Source organism: Cebidichthys violaceus, unplaced genomic scaffold (assembly GCF_023349555.1).
Source record: "Cebidichthys violaceus isolate CVI_PGR_0920_01 unplaced genomic scaffold, fCebVio1.0.p SCAF_196, whole genome shotgun sequence".
Taxonomy (NCBI): domain Eukaryota; kingdom Metazoa; phylum Chordata; class Actinopteri; order Perciformes; family Stichaeidae; genus Cebidichthys; species Cebidichthys violaceus.
Window position 1 is genome coordinate 87,921 of NW_027176368.1, and position 15,893 is coordinate 103,813.

General features: G+C 42.0%; 2 protein-coding genes across 2 annotated transcripts; both read right to left on the bottom strand.

Moving 5' to 3' along the window:
- Nucleotides 1-425: 425 nt before the first annotated feature.
- LOC137875047 (SAM pointed domain-containing Ets transcription factor) lies at nt 426-6,606 on the bottom strand. Its single transcript, XM_068713996.1, has 6 exons — nt 6,325-6,606; nt 3,147-3,582; nt 1,978-2,175; nt 1,781-1,825; nt 1,516-1,650; nt 426-754 (listed from the first exon to the last, which is right to left on the bottom strand). The coding sequence occupies exons 2-6, from the start codon at nt 3,568-3,570 to the stop codon at nt 576-578; spliced, it is 981 nt and encodes a 326-aa protein (XP_068570097.1). The 5' UTR covers nt 3,571-3,582; nt 6,325-6,606; the 3' UTR covers nt 426-575.
- Nucleotides 6,607-8,400: 1,794 nt separating this feature from the next.
- Nucleotides 8,401-14,615, bottom strand: LOC137875049 (protein ILRUN-like). Its single transcript, XM_068713998.1, has 5 exons — nt 14,380-14,615; nt 12,458-12,612; nt 12,113-12,310; nt 11,119-11,444; nt 8,401-10,263 (listed from the first exon to the last, which is right to left on the bottom strand). Exons 1-5 carry the CDS (start codon nt 14,535-14,537, stop codon nt 10,228-10,230), a joined length of 873 nt encoding a protein of 290 aa, XP_068570099.1. The 5' UTR covers nt 14,538-14,615; the 3' UTR covers nt 8,401-10,227.
- Between the last annotated feature and the right edge of the window lie 1,278 nt (nt 14,616-15,893).

Here is a 15,893-nt window from a genome sequence, read left to right on the forward strand (position 1 = left end):
CTAGTTCGTCTGGAGCTAGCAGCTGGTTAGCTTAGATTAGCTTAGCACAAAGACTGGAGCCTCGCTCTGTCCAAAGAGATCAAAACTCACCTATCAGCACCACTAAAGCTCTTCATAGAGGCTTTAGAGGTGCTCATATATAGATTCATTTGTTTTAAAAACCTTTGGACGAAGCCAGGCTAGTTGTTTCCAGTCTTTATGCTAAGCTAAGCTACGCTAGCCGACGACTGGCTCCAGCTGCACAAGTACTGTGCGGAAATCAAATTTTCGGCAATAAAAGTAAATTATTATTTCTTTGAAATGTTTTTTTCCGTAGTAAGAAGAAATATCCTTTTGATAAATCGAAATTACATTTAAAAACAAGAGCGATAAAGACCAAATAAAATCATTATTAAGAATAATAAAGGCGAGTGATGATAGGCAGGAGTGCATACTTCAGTATATAGGCAGTCTTTACAATTGAAATGACACATTAATAATGAACGAACAGGCTTCAGAGTTCACGTCACTCCGACTGTATGTCCAGCATATCTTCCTCCTCAGCTCATCGTCTTCAGATCAGCCGATCCTCTTCATCATACCGGGTTGACGAACTGATAGACCAGTCTGCGGGATACGTCGGGCTTTCGAATGATGCCTTTCTTGTAGTACTGGCGTATAGAGCGGCTCAGTTTGTCATAGTTCATAGCAGGGCGGTTCTTCCTGATGCCCCATAGCCTGGCTATGAGAGCCGAGTCTTCTATTTTGAAAATCCCTATGAACAGAAGACATAAAAATGTACTCGTTTTTTGTTTTAAGTGAACAAGAGAGTCAATATTTTGGGAAGTAAGCTTATGTACTTTTTTGCCAAGACTTAGATGAGCCGATCGATACCACTCTCATGTCTGTATGCTACATGTGAAGCTACAGCCAGGAGACTGTTTAGCTTAGCTTAGCATCAAAGAGTGGAAACACAGTGGAAACAGGCTAACAGGCTCTTTCCAAAGATAAGAAAATCTGCCTACCAGCACCTCTAAAGCTCCCTAATTTACACAATATATCTTGTTTGTTCAATCCGTCGGCACCCACGCATTAAAACGACAAGTTGTGGTTTTAGGACGGCTTCTGTGCCCGAGAAACAAAGCCAACGCTGAAGTGCAGAAAACTGAAGTTCCTCAAATGGCCACTTGAGGCTGGTTCCAAAAGCGAGTCAATCCCCATAGATCCTCATAGTAAAATGACCAACTTTACAGCAGAAATAAAGATTTTGGACAGAGCCAGACTAGTTGTTTCCTCCTTTTCCAGGCGTCATGCTAAGCTAAAGCTAACCAACCGCTACATGTAGCTTCATACGTAGCATACAGACATGAGAGAGGTATCGATCCTCTCATCTAACTCTTACGCATATTAACCCCAAATGTGGTACTAATGTTTTAAGTAGCTTGACTTTAAGTCCACCTATTTTGCATTTTTAATTGTTATATGCTAACAATACATAAACGGTTTATAACACCATGTATTACAGTATCACCACACCTTTCTCTTTGTTAATCCAGCGGATGCAGCGGCTGTAGTTGTGAGGCTTGAGGAGCAGCTCTCGGAGGAACTGCCACAGGTGGATGGGCTGGCTGGGGTAGTTACGCATCACATCTGACCAGGAATCATCGTCTGCTGACATATGAGCGATTTTCAGAGATTCAGATGTTACTTCAACTTGTTTAACCTCAACTTGTATAACCTCAAGATTTTATTCAGTAGAACCATTGTTTCAGTTAAAAGGTAGTCATAACCAAGAACTTACCAGATTTGCTGTCCTCTGGTGGGCAACGCTCCTTCATTGCTGCAGCTAAAAGAAGAAGATGTAGCAGTTTACACCCGGCAGAATACTTAAATATGCTCTTGGTCACACTGCATTTGCTTCACAATCAGCCCTTTCCTAATTTGCACAACGGCAGAGTTGATGTCGGTGAATTTCCCCTGCGTTCCCGTTGTTCTTACCAGATCTCCAGATGTCCAGATGAGCATACAGCATGTCTCCAAACTGCGAGGAGCGTTGCCTGAAGTCTGCTTCTGTCATGGAGCACAGATCTCTCCCGCTCACCTCCTGAAACATGGTGCTGACCTGCGACAGCCTGTACAGGTGCTCGGTCCAGAGGAGCCACTTCTGAACGTGCACACAGCTCCAGTCCAGCGGGTCTAACGAGGACAAAGACGCAGAGAGACAAGGCATGTATTTTTACACAGCGATCCTAAATGTTCAGACCTCAAATGATGACGTTATTTTCACCAATGAAAACAATTCATTAGGTCACGAACAGACGTGTGTTTTTCTGGTATCCAGAGAGTTTGTAAGATTCCTCCTCTGTGGCTTTAGTGACTTATCTCAGGCTGTTCTCAATGACTGTTACCTACGAAAGGTAATGCGCTGTGATGCATTCATATACAACCCAGGTAATTGTGAGCCAGGACATGCAGTAATGTAAAGAGCGATAAAGTGCTCGATGGGTCAAACAAACCCGGGACTTTCACCCAGGAGACCGCTGTCCATGTCTTGAGTGAAACCAAGTCAGTATTGACTTATTTTACTTTAGTTTTGTGATGTAACTTCCGTACTTAACTAACGTCGCCTACGTAAGTTATGTAACAAATAAACGTTCTTATTTTAAACTAAGCCACGACAAGTAGTTTTGTTGCTTAATCAGATTCAGATTAAACAAATTTAAATAACTAAAAAGAATATAATATGAAGATATGCTGCTTTACTTGAGTAATATAATTTCAGGTTCACAAACTACACATTTTAAACATAAAACCTGTATCACATATTTGGGGGTATAGAGTTTTTAAAAGGTGTAACTATAGGCAGGTGACAAAAAGATGGAAAACAAAGGCTCCAGTGTTTCATGAGTTTGATTCATATTTAGCTCAAGAAGTTCATAAGAAGCGAAGATGATCGTCTACCAACCGGAACGTTTGCACAAGGTGGGCCGGGACTCATGTAACCAGCTCTGGATGTTGACGTGAGAGCAAACAAACAAATGATGACGTCTGAAGGGTTTATTTTATTAGACCACGACTTCTGCCAACACTTTCCACAGCAGGTTTGTCTATTCAAACGCATAATAACTAATACTAATATGACATTAACGAGTCGCATCCTGTCCTACCTGGGGCAATGTTGAGCAGTTTGCAAGCCGTGTCGACGTCCTTCAGCACTTCTCCCACCACCATGGTCTGGACCTGCTCCAGGCAGCGCTCCTCCACCTGACACTCCATCTCAGCGGGGGGCTCCTGGTGCTGGCTGGGCTTGGCTGGGCTCGGCTCCAGCGTCCTGGAGGGAGGAGCAACGGGAGCCGGGGCCTCCGTCATCCTCAGCATCCAGGGGTTCTCCTCTATGGCTAATCTGTCGTAGCGGGGGAGGTAGACCCCCGGCCAGCTGAGCTCAGGCAACCCCAACAAGCTGCGTGGCGGTTTGATGTCCTCCGCCTCGTCCGGCCAGGCCATCCCGGCGTCGGTGTGGGGTTGGCTGACGTAGAGAGGCGAGTGCGCAGCGCAGCATGTGTGTTCACAGCCTGGACTCCCCATGCTCATGTTTGTCTAACACTGGAAGAAGAAGAACAAAGCACCGTTGTCACGAAATGTCATCTGTGTCATTGGCGATTTACACCCTGCCTGACATTTTCAACAAGTGACACTGACAAAGCTGCAGTGATGCTTGCATATCCAAATGTTCAATATCCAAACAGAAGCGATCCTAAAGTAAACATGACATTTCCTTCATGGTGTTTACTTCTCTGGGACTTACTTTGAAATAAGGAATCGGTCAAACCTGCGTCATTGCGGTTGGCTTGAAGTCACATTGTCCTTTTAATGTGTTTAATTGTTACTCAAACATTCTGCTTTTTTTTTTAAAACAGCACCTGTAAGAATTCATTTCAGACTCTCTCTCTGGGAATCAACCAGGTAAAACGAGTTCAGCCGCAATTACTTTCGACATCATTCAACAATATCAGAAAGCAATCTACTCCACCTTTAAATGCAGATAACGAAAAGGACGACCAAAGCCTCGTTGGAAATTTCCAACTATAAGTTAAAAGGAACGCGTTTGTCAGTTTTACAGTAATTCCCAAAAAAGCATGAGATTACATTTTGCTACTATCACAGGTGTAACACCCAGTGCCTTTTAGAAAAGTCAGGTCACCCAAGATGGATCGAGAGTTAATCTCAAAATAAAAGCTTGATAGAATAGAGCGTGAAGGGTGGGACACGTTTAATGACGTGTGGATAAAGGGTAAGTAGCAGCAGCGTATTCATCGCGGTGTGAGTAAGAGAACAGCTCACCGGGCTGGGAGTGGTGCTGTATGCCACTGTTTGATTTGACAAAACCATACACCTGTTCCCAAGTGATGTGTATCTATTCAACATAAAATGCTTTTTTTTTTTTTCATCAGATCTGCCTACTTTCAGCCACGACGTATGTGTCATTTTTAAAAAGAAATCCAAATAAATGCACGCATGCATATAATAGATTATATTTAAGTGTGTTTGCAGGACAATAGAGGAGGCAAAGATGACAGTAATGACACATTTATGCTATTTACTGCCTGTTTAGGTCTAGATGTCTGGACACACATCTCAACTATTATTTCCTCGCCTGCAGGGATTACCAGTTTATAGGTTTAGCAAAAAAACTTACTCTTCTAGATTATCCATTCTCCCTGAAACGTGTGCGTGTGTGTGCGTGTGTGTGTGTGTGTGTGTGTGTGTGTGTGTGTGTGTGTGTGTGTGTGTGTGTGTTCAAATGAAAGCAGTACGCTCATGAAAACAAGTGTGTTATTCGTGGACTCATATTTGTGTTTTACGCCTCGTTCGATAGCAGCCAAACTGATATGAGAGGTATTTTTGTCGATATGAAACGCTGTGGTCATTCATCGCTGCGCTGCATTGCACCGTTCTTAGGACAAAAGGTGTTTAACGACACACACACACACACACACACACACACACACACACACACACACACACACACACACACACACACACACACACGCACGCCTTTAGCTTTTCTGTGACTGTTCAGCAACATGTCGATATGTAGCTGTGTCTGTATGAGCCTGTGTGCATGTGTGTGTGTGTGTGTGTGTGTGTGTGTGTGTGTGTGTGTGTGTGTGTGTGTGTGTGTGTGTGTGTGTGTGAATACATTTTTTCTTGTACAAAATGTGATTATTGACATTCATCCAATTATGAATAGGTGCATTATCTGGAAATGACTGTGGGGAAAACAGTTGACATGTTAACTACAGTTGATTATCGTCTCCATCCCAATTTGAAATTCATCACTTTCAATACTATTTGATAGTAAACTCATCAATTATTATGATATTACTATAGGATCATAAAGAAATTGCCAATAACAGTAGCATTGGTGGCAGAATAGTCAGCTCATATAGTCATAATAACTGTAGAGGAGATAGTGGGAGCAGAAGTATTTTAATACACATTACAGCTATATCAGTAGTAGCAATAACTGCAGTGCACATAGTACTTGGCGTAGTAATAGTAGAAGTAATTCCAGTCACAGGAAGTGGTGGAAAGTAAGAAAAACAATTCTCAGGCATTGTATTTGTATTTTTTAATTTTATGTGAATTCATATTTAATTTTAGAATCACTATAGTTACAGCATATTACTGAGTTTTTACAAAAAAAATAATAGATATGAAAATAATAAATAATTATAACAATATTCTAGATTAAGCAAATCATCAATGTATGAGTATCAATAAGTAAAAAAAACATAATATAAGATTATTTATTTCTCTTCTTTTTTTTGACACTTGTTATAGTGTGAGAAGCACAGGTGTCACAAATCACATTAACGACATTCTGTTCAAGTGTCCCAGTGAGAATGAATCATAGGACTCACAGCTGTGCCTTAAATGTCTGCAGTGAAAAAGGCCTGATATGATGTGTATTTTATTAAATATAGAGCATGAACCACAGCCACATACCACAGCATGTACGGCCTAAGCTCACTGTCAACGCCTGTGCTGAGATGGGCCTGAGAATACACAAAACCCAGCAATAAAACGCATTAAAATGACACAATCTATTCAAAAACAATCATGCAATAAAATGACTATAAAACTCAATAACAAGCGGTAGATTTCTTCACGACTGTTCCTCACATTTGGATGCTTCCTCGGATAAATGGCCTGAATACTGCTGTGGTACTGCGGTGGTAGCAGCGTTGGTAACAGGTACTATCACGCGGTAGTAATAGCAGTAGTAGAGTAGCAGTAGCAGTAGGAGTATGTTTGAGTTGTACTGTTAACTGCCTGTCTTACCTCGTCAGTGTTGGGTTCAGTAGGAGTCTCCGATGCCGAGGCCTCTTCCCGGCTCTGCCTGAGCTCTTACTGCAGGTGTGGACTAAAGCGGAGGTCCAGGTGGAGACTGTATCTACGTCGCCCTCAGGTGAGGATGTGCGGCGTGGAAATCTTTTCACTCGTACCCAGCCGCTCACAGCCGGGATCGGGTTCCGTCCACTCCGGCTATCGAGACGCCTTGTTTGACTCGTGGACACAAGTGTGCCTCCGTGACATATCAACTCTGAGAGGAAGGGTGTGAAGTGTGAGGGCGGTTCCTCCAAGAAGTGCCTACTTAGGAATGACTCGGGGCAGTATTCAGGAAGAGTTCCTTCAGCAAACAAATACGGTGAGTTTCAACACCCGGGGGGGGGGGGGGGGGGGGGGGACGACGACAAGCTAAGTAAAAACACATAAAGAGTTTTCATGAGCAATTTCAAAAAAATGGCAGTTTTTACAGATAATATCCACACTTTGAAAACATAAAGCCGCTGAAGATAAATGCATTCTTATCTAAATCTGCTCCACTAATGTAGTCGGTCCCGTGTGAGAGGTGGACACATAATTCATGACTATTTTTGGGATGGATTCGGTGAGTTTAACGCTTCACAAAGCGTTAAACTCAGTCCAGTTGATCCATTGTTGAGAGGATTAGCACACTTGTTTGCATACAGTAGCTTTCCACTGAAGGCAAAGCTCTGAGGAAAGTGAATTTTCATATGGTGAACGTATTCTAATCGGTCAACACTGGGCCTTTTTGGAGACTATAGGACAGAGGTGAACAGACAGGAAGTGACATGTAAAGGCTAAGTTCTGTCATAATGTGTCCGGATCAAGTGAAATATCTCACTGTAGTGTGTGGTTTTTATGGGCTTGATCTCAGCTTGACCTCATGCGACACCAGAAAAAGGCCCGGCTATGCGAGGACACATGGGATCCAGACAGCACAACGCCCCTCGGATAACCTAATGGTCATAGTTATAAAAACTATTATCGGGGGGGGGGGGTGAAATAACTGGTACACAGAGCGAGTGCAAGAGACGGGGAAGAGAAAGCGAGAGTGTGTAAATGTTTGCTTAAGCTCAACAGTAGAGTCTTGTGCGTTCGTGTTGAAATATTCTAAAGTGCTGCATGTGTATCCACCCACATCAATCACCTGTTAGAACGGCAGCTCTACCGAGCCGCACAGTGAGTCTTCTGGCTCGAGTCGATGAAGTAAAAATGAGATCCATTCCATGAGGTTCCATGAGAACTGCCTCCACTTTACTGCAGCTTTTTTTTAGTCAGTTGCATTCAAGCAGCTAACCTTGCGTTTCCCTCAATGCCTCAATCTATCTCGCTGCGACACATTTAACATCCAATAAGGAACATGTGAAGAGAGAGCTGCTCCCTCAGACGGGTTTGGTTTTGCTGCTTGACAGACAACAGAGACCCTGATAGATGGGGAGCTGCAAACTGCTTTTGACCAGTAACCCTCCAGGCTAACAGGTAATCCTACACATCTACTGACAAATCATCGACCTCTTTTAGGTTTCCCTCATCATCTTTTTAAGTATTTCTGAGAGCTCGCCCACACCAGAAACCAACGCGCTCATCTTCATGTGACCCTGTTGCTCGTCTTTTAAACTAAGCGAGAGCAGGAGACGTACGTCAATGATGTGTTTAATTTATGCAGTAGTTTCTGCTTTTATTGCTTCTTTTTTTTAATGCTAATTTGAATGTTTCGTCATCCTGAATCCATAACAGACTGCCACGCCTCTGTTAAATGTATGAAATGCAGAGTAAAACAAATTAATAAAATAGTAAATGCACAAAAGCATTCACAGCAGCTCACAAGAACATCTGGTAAAATGCAATAACATCACTAGAGAATGCAAAACAGACGGAAATTTGAAAACAGAGTAGAGCACACATGGTGTAGGAACTAGTGGAGGTTAAAAAGTAAATATAAATAAACTGAACCATAATTGACTTGTGTGTGGAATGAAGAAAAACCACTCGAAGGAAATATAAAAGCTGTCGTGTGCGAAAACAAAAGGAGACAAACGGCCAACGCTCTCAGTTTTCAGTGATAATTTAATCATACAAACATTCATCAAACATACAGAAAGAAAAGCTTTCATCTGGTTTGCGCTTCCTCTTCCTCATCAATGTGCTGATGCATGAGTTCTAATGCCAACTGATTCATTCTGCAACCTGGCCGGTGGGGAAAACCTCAGAGAGATATTACGACGACGACGACGACAAAAAAGATGATCTGGACATCTGCGGCGAATGCCTTTTGAGACATATTTGTCAAGAGATCCACGTGACGTGTTGTCGGGGCGCAGTAGTCCCTCCCCAGGGGGCTTACAGTTAGCGCCTCAAAAAAAAGGATGTTTACCTGCCGGGGGTGGGCGGGGGGGGGGGGGGGGTCTTATAGGCTGGCTGTAGACGATGAGATAAAAATCACAGAGTCGATAAAAAACCCCTTCATGACTTAACTGTACATCAGCCAGTTGGTGTGAGAAGATATGCAGCAACGATTCTTCAAGAAGACACAAGTCTGTCATTTTCGTGTCTGACAGGATCAAATGTTTTTTTTAAAAAAAAGCTCGTCTGAGGACAATTCGGAGCCTCTAGTGTGGAACACCCCATGCGTGATTTCTAATAAGACAGGAATATTCAGAACAATAATTACATTAAAACAAAAAAAAACAACAACTGCCAGTTCAATACGAATACACAACGTCAAATCTTTGGGTGAATTAATAAACGTGATCCTCTTCTACATTCATCAGATACATTCAACGTAATATGATAAACTCCATGACAGCTTCAAAATGAAAAGGGACATTTATGTTTTAATAACGCGACATTGTTGTTGTTGTTGTTGTTGTTTTTTACCGCGGTTCATATGGCTTGAGTTCAATGTCTTGTGTCATATTGTGCATAAATCCTGTGATTCTGTTATTCATAATGCGAGCATGTAAAGCAACACGAACTCTTAGCTTAAGTGGGGGAAATCTCTAAATACTGCTTTATTACTAATAATGCATATTCTGCTAATGTTTGTATATATATTCAAAGCAATGACTCTTATTTCATGTGTGATCTGTTGGCTTCAGATTCTAAAGCTTTAGAGAGAAAAATGTTTCTGTACAATTTTTTTGAAGACTTCAAATCATCAAATCATAGGAGCCAGCAGAGAAACGATGGCCCATAATGTGTTGAATGAGCTACAGAAAAAAAAAAAAAAAAAAAAAAAGAATATAAAATGTGAATAATGATATCGAATGGTTTGTTTCAGACAGGATTGGAATCAGTTTACAGGGAACAGGTGCAGAAACCCGATCGATCTACCGAGAGTCGGAGCAGAAACTGGAGAATCAGTTGGCAAAATAAATGGCTTTTCCTCCATAGTCTTCTCTTTCGGGTTGCACGACGCACACACACACACACACACACACACACACACACACACACGCGCGCGCCGCGCGCCATTTCACAAATACACACCGCTGTCATCATTGTTTCATTTGCACTCTTGACAACTAAAAACAAAACAAAAAAATCTGAAAATCTGAAAAAAGAAAGAAAGTCACCACTCGAAAAAAAAAAACGACGACTCATAGCACTCATTTTTAAGTTAGCATTCACACGTGCATACGGTGGGTGGTGGGATGTTGGTTGAGCTGCACGTCGGGGGAGCGCTGGCCTCTGGTTCCTCAGAGTGGAGCTGGGCTTTTTGCATAAAGTGTTTTTTTGAATCGCCACACTCTCGACCGGCTGCTCTCTCTCTCTCTCTCTCTCTCTCTCTCTCTCTCTCTCTCTCTCTCTCTCTCTCTCGTCGGTGTGACAGACTCCAGAGGTTTAGTGCTGCTTCACTGTGACAAGTCCCATGCTTTAAGAGTGCCCGAAAGGATAGGGCTCCTGTATACCCTGTAACGAAGAGACAACAATGAGTCTTTAAAGTGTACAATTTCACCGGCTACATTACCGCTCAAACGGCTGCCTCGCTTGTGGGTACGTTGCTCTTCTTGTGCATTTCTGAGGAACTTCCCAGACCTGCCTTTCTCCACCTGTCCACCAGATGCCCCCAGACTCCCAAATCATCCCCGCCTGACACACCTGACACACCTGCCTCTGACGGTCTCATCAGTATATGTAACCAGTTTCTCATGCTGTGCATGTCTGTGGTCCAGCTCTCCTCAACCCTCTGGATTTGTTTGGACTCTCCTCTCGTGACTAACTGTAAGCTCTGGTTTCTTTTGCCCTGTTCTGCCTCAGTGTCTGCGTTTACACATCCTCAATCCTGTCGCCTTGTACAGTCATCCACGACACAACTGGTCTGTAACAATTTCTGTACATTATCAGGTGTTTTTAGCCGTGATAGCAGGTTTGGTTTGTGACCATATACCTGCTAAATCGACCTGAGCTGTGCTTTGTGTTTAGTCGTAATTTTGCAGATGTTAGCGTGCTAAAAGGCTAAACGGACATAATAAACCTGCTAAATAATAACCTGCTAAACATTAGCATCTTAGCCTCTATCGCAAATCTCCACTGTGCCAAATCACAGCCTCACAAATCCACTAGTGTGGCTCTAGACAGTTGGTTAAAAGATCAGTTTAAAATGGAATTAACGTCTCTGCAGCTTCAGGCTAATATGGCGAGGAGGGAATGTGACGCTGCAGCCCTAAGAAATGTTTTCTGGGTGAAGTCATATTAAAGTTACTCGAACGGTACATCAGCTCACCCTCACTAATATGGAGAATCCTGCCCGTTGACGTGTCTTACCTGGTTATAAGAGACTACCGATAGATTGCTTTGTAGACTATTTGCTACTATATCCACAGAGTTGTGTGAAAGTCCGTTCTGATCTTGCTGCAGCTGGTTGGGGCTTCCCTGCCAATGTTCCTCTGTGACCATGTGGCCGCTGGCGTCGTGGAGGCTGTTGTTGTTGCTGTTGGGGCACTTGCTCTTCTCCGGCGAGGCGAACGGGTTGTAGTCTCCTTCCAGGCTGCGGTGAGGCTGGGTGTTGAACTCCGCTTGGAAGGAGGACAGCTGCTGCGTGACGCCAAGGAGCCCTCCGACCTCCACACTCAGGATCACCCAGATGACATCTGTCGAAAGAAGCCAACGGCGTGTTACGGTCCTACGGCACCCACAAACAGAATGCATGAACCGGTCTAAAAACCCCAGTGAGCTGTGGTCCGTGTTCCATGTAAACGGAGAAGCTGGACCACACACACACACACACACACACACACACACACACCCTTGATATCCTGTAAGATTTAGATTGCTCCAAATCTGCAATTCTTCTCTTGAGTGAGGAATTATTGTCATGAACACCTAACATTAAGTCGTTGTTAATTGAGTTTCCCACTGCAGTTTGATTGGAGTCATTTAAGTCTCAAGAGGATATGAATCAATGAAATGAATGACTCTTCATTTAATTTGTGTGCTGATTGAATGGCCATTTCAAGAAATGCGTTGAAAACGATCCAGCACTTTAATTTTAAGTAATGACAGTGGCCTCCTCCTGCTCACTACAGCGCTCTGCTTTTTTATTTACATGCTGGCAGCTCGGTTCAAGACAAAGTGATTATTATTTAACTGCTGATTACTCTTGTAGTCGTCAAAAAGCCCAAGTTGACATTTTGAAATGGCTCGATTTGTCTGGCCGAAAATATGAAGAAAGCAGCTAACCCTCACATTTGAGAAGCTGGAATTTTTTTTTGCAGGAAAATGAATCAATTTTGTAGCGTTTGAAGTTTTCCGTCCTCACCTCCATAGTAAAGGCCGGTGGCTGTGCACATCCTCCACTGGCCCTGGTACATGCCGGGAGAGGCGGGGCTCTGCATCTGCACACTGACATCAGCCATCTCTTGAGGGTCTAGAGACCGCACCATCACCATGTTCACGTGACCGAACTGATCTCCACCAACGTACTTCAGACAGACCCCCGGAGGCCATGACTCTGCACCTGGAAGACACAGACACACACACACACACACACACACACACACACACACACACACACACACACACACACGCAGAATAAATAAATAGTTCTAACTCACAGGGTCCGCTGTCGGCTCTGTGGTCCGTCTTATCATTCGCGCAGACTTACCCGTGTTCTGTACTCTCCAGGTCTTCGTGAAAGGCGTGTCCGGTGGAACCGATTCGCCCTCGCCGATCGTCACGTCACTCACAAAGGACATGCCCGGTGCGCTGATGTTGGGACTCTCAAAGTCATAGTAGGCTCCGATGGCTGCTTGTAAATTCCTGGGACAAAGAGGCAGAAATCCAGGTGATCAGTACACATATATATATATATATATATATATATATATATATATATATATATATATATATATATATATATATATATATATACATATTGGAGTATGACGTGTGATTTTTTTTTTTTGCAGGGGAAACCCGGTTATTCAACAGCAGTTTGCGCACATATGAATGAACAAACGTCAGGCCACATATGGCCAATATTTTGCACATTCCTTCAACAAACTACACCGCTCTTTAATTTGAAATCGTGTATATTTTTACAGTATTTTTCTTTCCGTTATTTAGTTTTCTTGACTTTTTGAAATCCTATTTCCTCTGTTTATTGTTATGCACCAAGACACATTTATTGTATGTGAAAACCTACTTATCAATAAACCTGATTCGATGATGAATATATATTTTGACGAACAATATCAATTGTTTCTGCCCTTAACGTATCCAATAGTTATTGGTATACTGTCGAATAACCATGGAAGCTGTAGTTATTCCAAGAAAAAGAAAGAGAGACTCATACCAAAGGGCCTGGGAGTAAATCTCAGTCCCTGACTAAACTAAATCTACAAGAGAAGATGTTATGTTTCTACTACAATATTTACTTAATAACATCATTCTGTGGCATTTTGTGACTGCTTTAAAATGCGTGTATTTTCTGCAATCCCAGAGAGAATAAGAATGGGTGCTTCCCTTGTCGTGCATAAACCAGCAGTTTTGTATTTTTAGAAACTCCGTTGCAGAATAGCACGACATCACGTGTTACTACTAACGTTACACTGCTGCCCATAGCTCTCTTGTTATCGTCCATAGACCTGCATTAACTCAATACTGCACATGCGCTGAAACATTAAGACTTTCAATTTGACCTTTTCTCTGTAGTTGTTCCACATACGGTTTAATTAAATGTATTCCCGTTGAACATGTCACCGTAATGTCGCATTTTAAAGCCGTAAAATAGCACTGTAACTGTAACGTTAGTTTTGAGAAGTATTCACAGTAACGTTACGTGGAAAAAAAAATACATAATACACGTTGTCCAGGAACAGTTAGGTAAAAAATTAAACCAGACATGCGCCACTAGCGTACGATGAGCTTTGAGCTACACCTAGCAGACGTTGCATGTTACGTAATAAACCACTGTGGTTGTCGTCAAAGGAGTGAGACGTCACGTTAACGGCTGTCGATAATGTGAAAGTGACGAGCGTCCCACACAATAAGCAGTTAACATACTGTCAGGAAATCGTTTTTAAACTTTGACTTACCAGTTAATAAGTACCACAGCTAACCTGATGGTACCTCGCACGAAAGTGGCGACTAACGTTCATCTAAAGAAATACACTTTCATGTGTTTTCAGTAAAGAGAAACGGACACCACCATCGATGTGTGTTCACTACAGTTCATTTATCGTATAAGTATTTAGAACACATCACGCGCTATGAGCTGCTTTCCACTGTGTCCCAACGCACGCGATCAAAAGTCGGAGACACGGTGACTCAGCTAACGCTAACGGTGGTTACGTTACTACAACGTCGTTAGCTGTCATTGTACCCACGTAAACATACCTAACGTAAACGCTATCGCTCTGTCACAATGAAGGACAACGCTCCTAATGATTCCCTTGATTTTTACGATATATATATATTTTGTACGGGAATAACTGCCGGTTAGAAAAGCTAGCTAGTGGAACCATACAGTGACCAACCGTCCTAACAATAACCACACAGCAGGCCAAGACGCATCCTCGCGCTCACCAGTTGGTCATGTCCAGAAAGAAGGCGCATCCAGCGGGGTTTAGCTGGAACCCGAGGAGCCTCTGAAATTCCGAAATTAAGATGTCTTTGTCTGTTGTACCCATGCAGCTGAATTTCTGCACGAGCTCCTGGTCCAGGTCCAGGTCCATGCCTTCCATCACGGATTCGCCCGGACAGAGACGGGGGGCTTCGCTCCTAATTTAGTCCGAGGCCTCGACTTGTCATAACAAACTCAACAACAGGGCCGAGTGCGCATGTCACATGATTGTGTTTTGTGCCTATGAGCAACAGGCCTGCAGGGAGAAAAGAAAACACTACTTTTATGCTAGGAGTGTTATTACAGTAATGATAGTATGTAATAATGATAGTAACTCATGTAATATAAATTAATAATACCATCAAATATATCACATGTGTTAAATTTGCAAAATATTATATAACATATTCTGAGAATCACCATAAAATATAAAATATTGTAAAATATCTGCCCCAGCCTATTTAGAGTTTTTTGTTTCTTTTGCAGTAATTGTATTTCTACACAGAAAATTGAGCAGTGTTGTTAGTTCTGCTTGTTTTATATGCTGTATACTGGACATGGCCAGATTAACCAGTTTGGGGGCCCAGGGGCAACAAGTTGATGGCCCCTGATGCTTCCAAGTTCCCATCAAGCATGGTTGCACACTGCACACTGAATATGGCATCATATTTTGCTCAAAGACCCAGAAACCACACTGTAATCCTACCTGACTGCAGATTGTTGTTTGTCTATTTCATGAAAAAAATAAGATTCTAATGCTAAGCTATACCAGATAGGCTGCTAATGATTTTTTTTTCCTGTCACCATTTGGCGTTTTGGTAAAACACTCAAACATCTCTTCTGAATTGTGTGACGGACCAGATGAACCACAGAAACCAGTTTCCTGCCTCGGTTTTGAGCGACAAGTCACAGTTGTGAAATGATCACAATCTAATCATTTTGATCAATATTTGACAGAAAGTGGTTTGAAGGAGCTTCTTCACAAGTTTCATTTATGTAAAAAAGTTTCTACTATATTGAACAGCAGTTGGAAATGGACAAGTCTTAATTAATTAATTATTAAAGGATTAAAATTACTTCAAGTCCTGTTTAAAAATACCAGTTTTATTCACTGTAGTCAGACTAATACCTCTTTTATGAAATGTAAGTGTTTATAATAAAATATTGTTATGTTAAATACTGTAAACCTATTTTAATTTGCAGTGATAATTATTAGCAAAAATATGTATACTAGTATTTATTATATAGTAATTTACAGTATTGTAGTGTAATAAAAACACAATTACAGTATCATGGTTCATAACATATTTACACCATCATACAATAAATCACAATATCATAGTTTGAAGCACTATAAGCAGTTAAAATATAAAACACACTCATGGTGAGGCTTTTTATATTTGATAATTTATTGATATTTGATATTTATGTCAAGCACAGTGTGGCACAATGTACAGAAATATTAAGTATATCACAA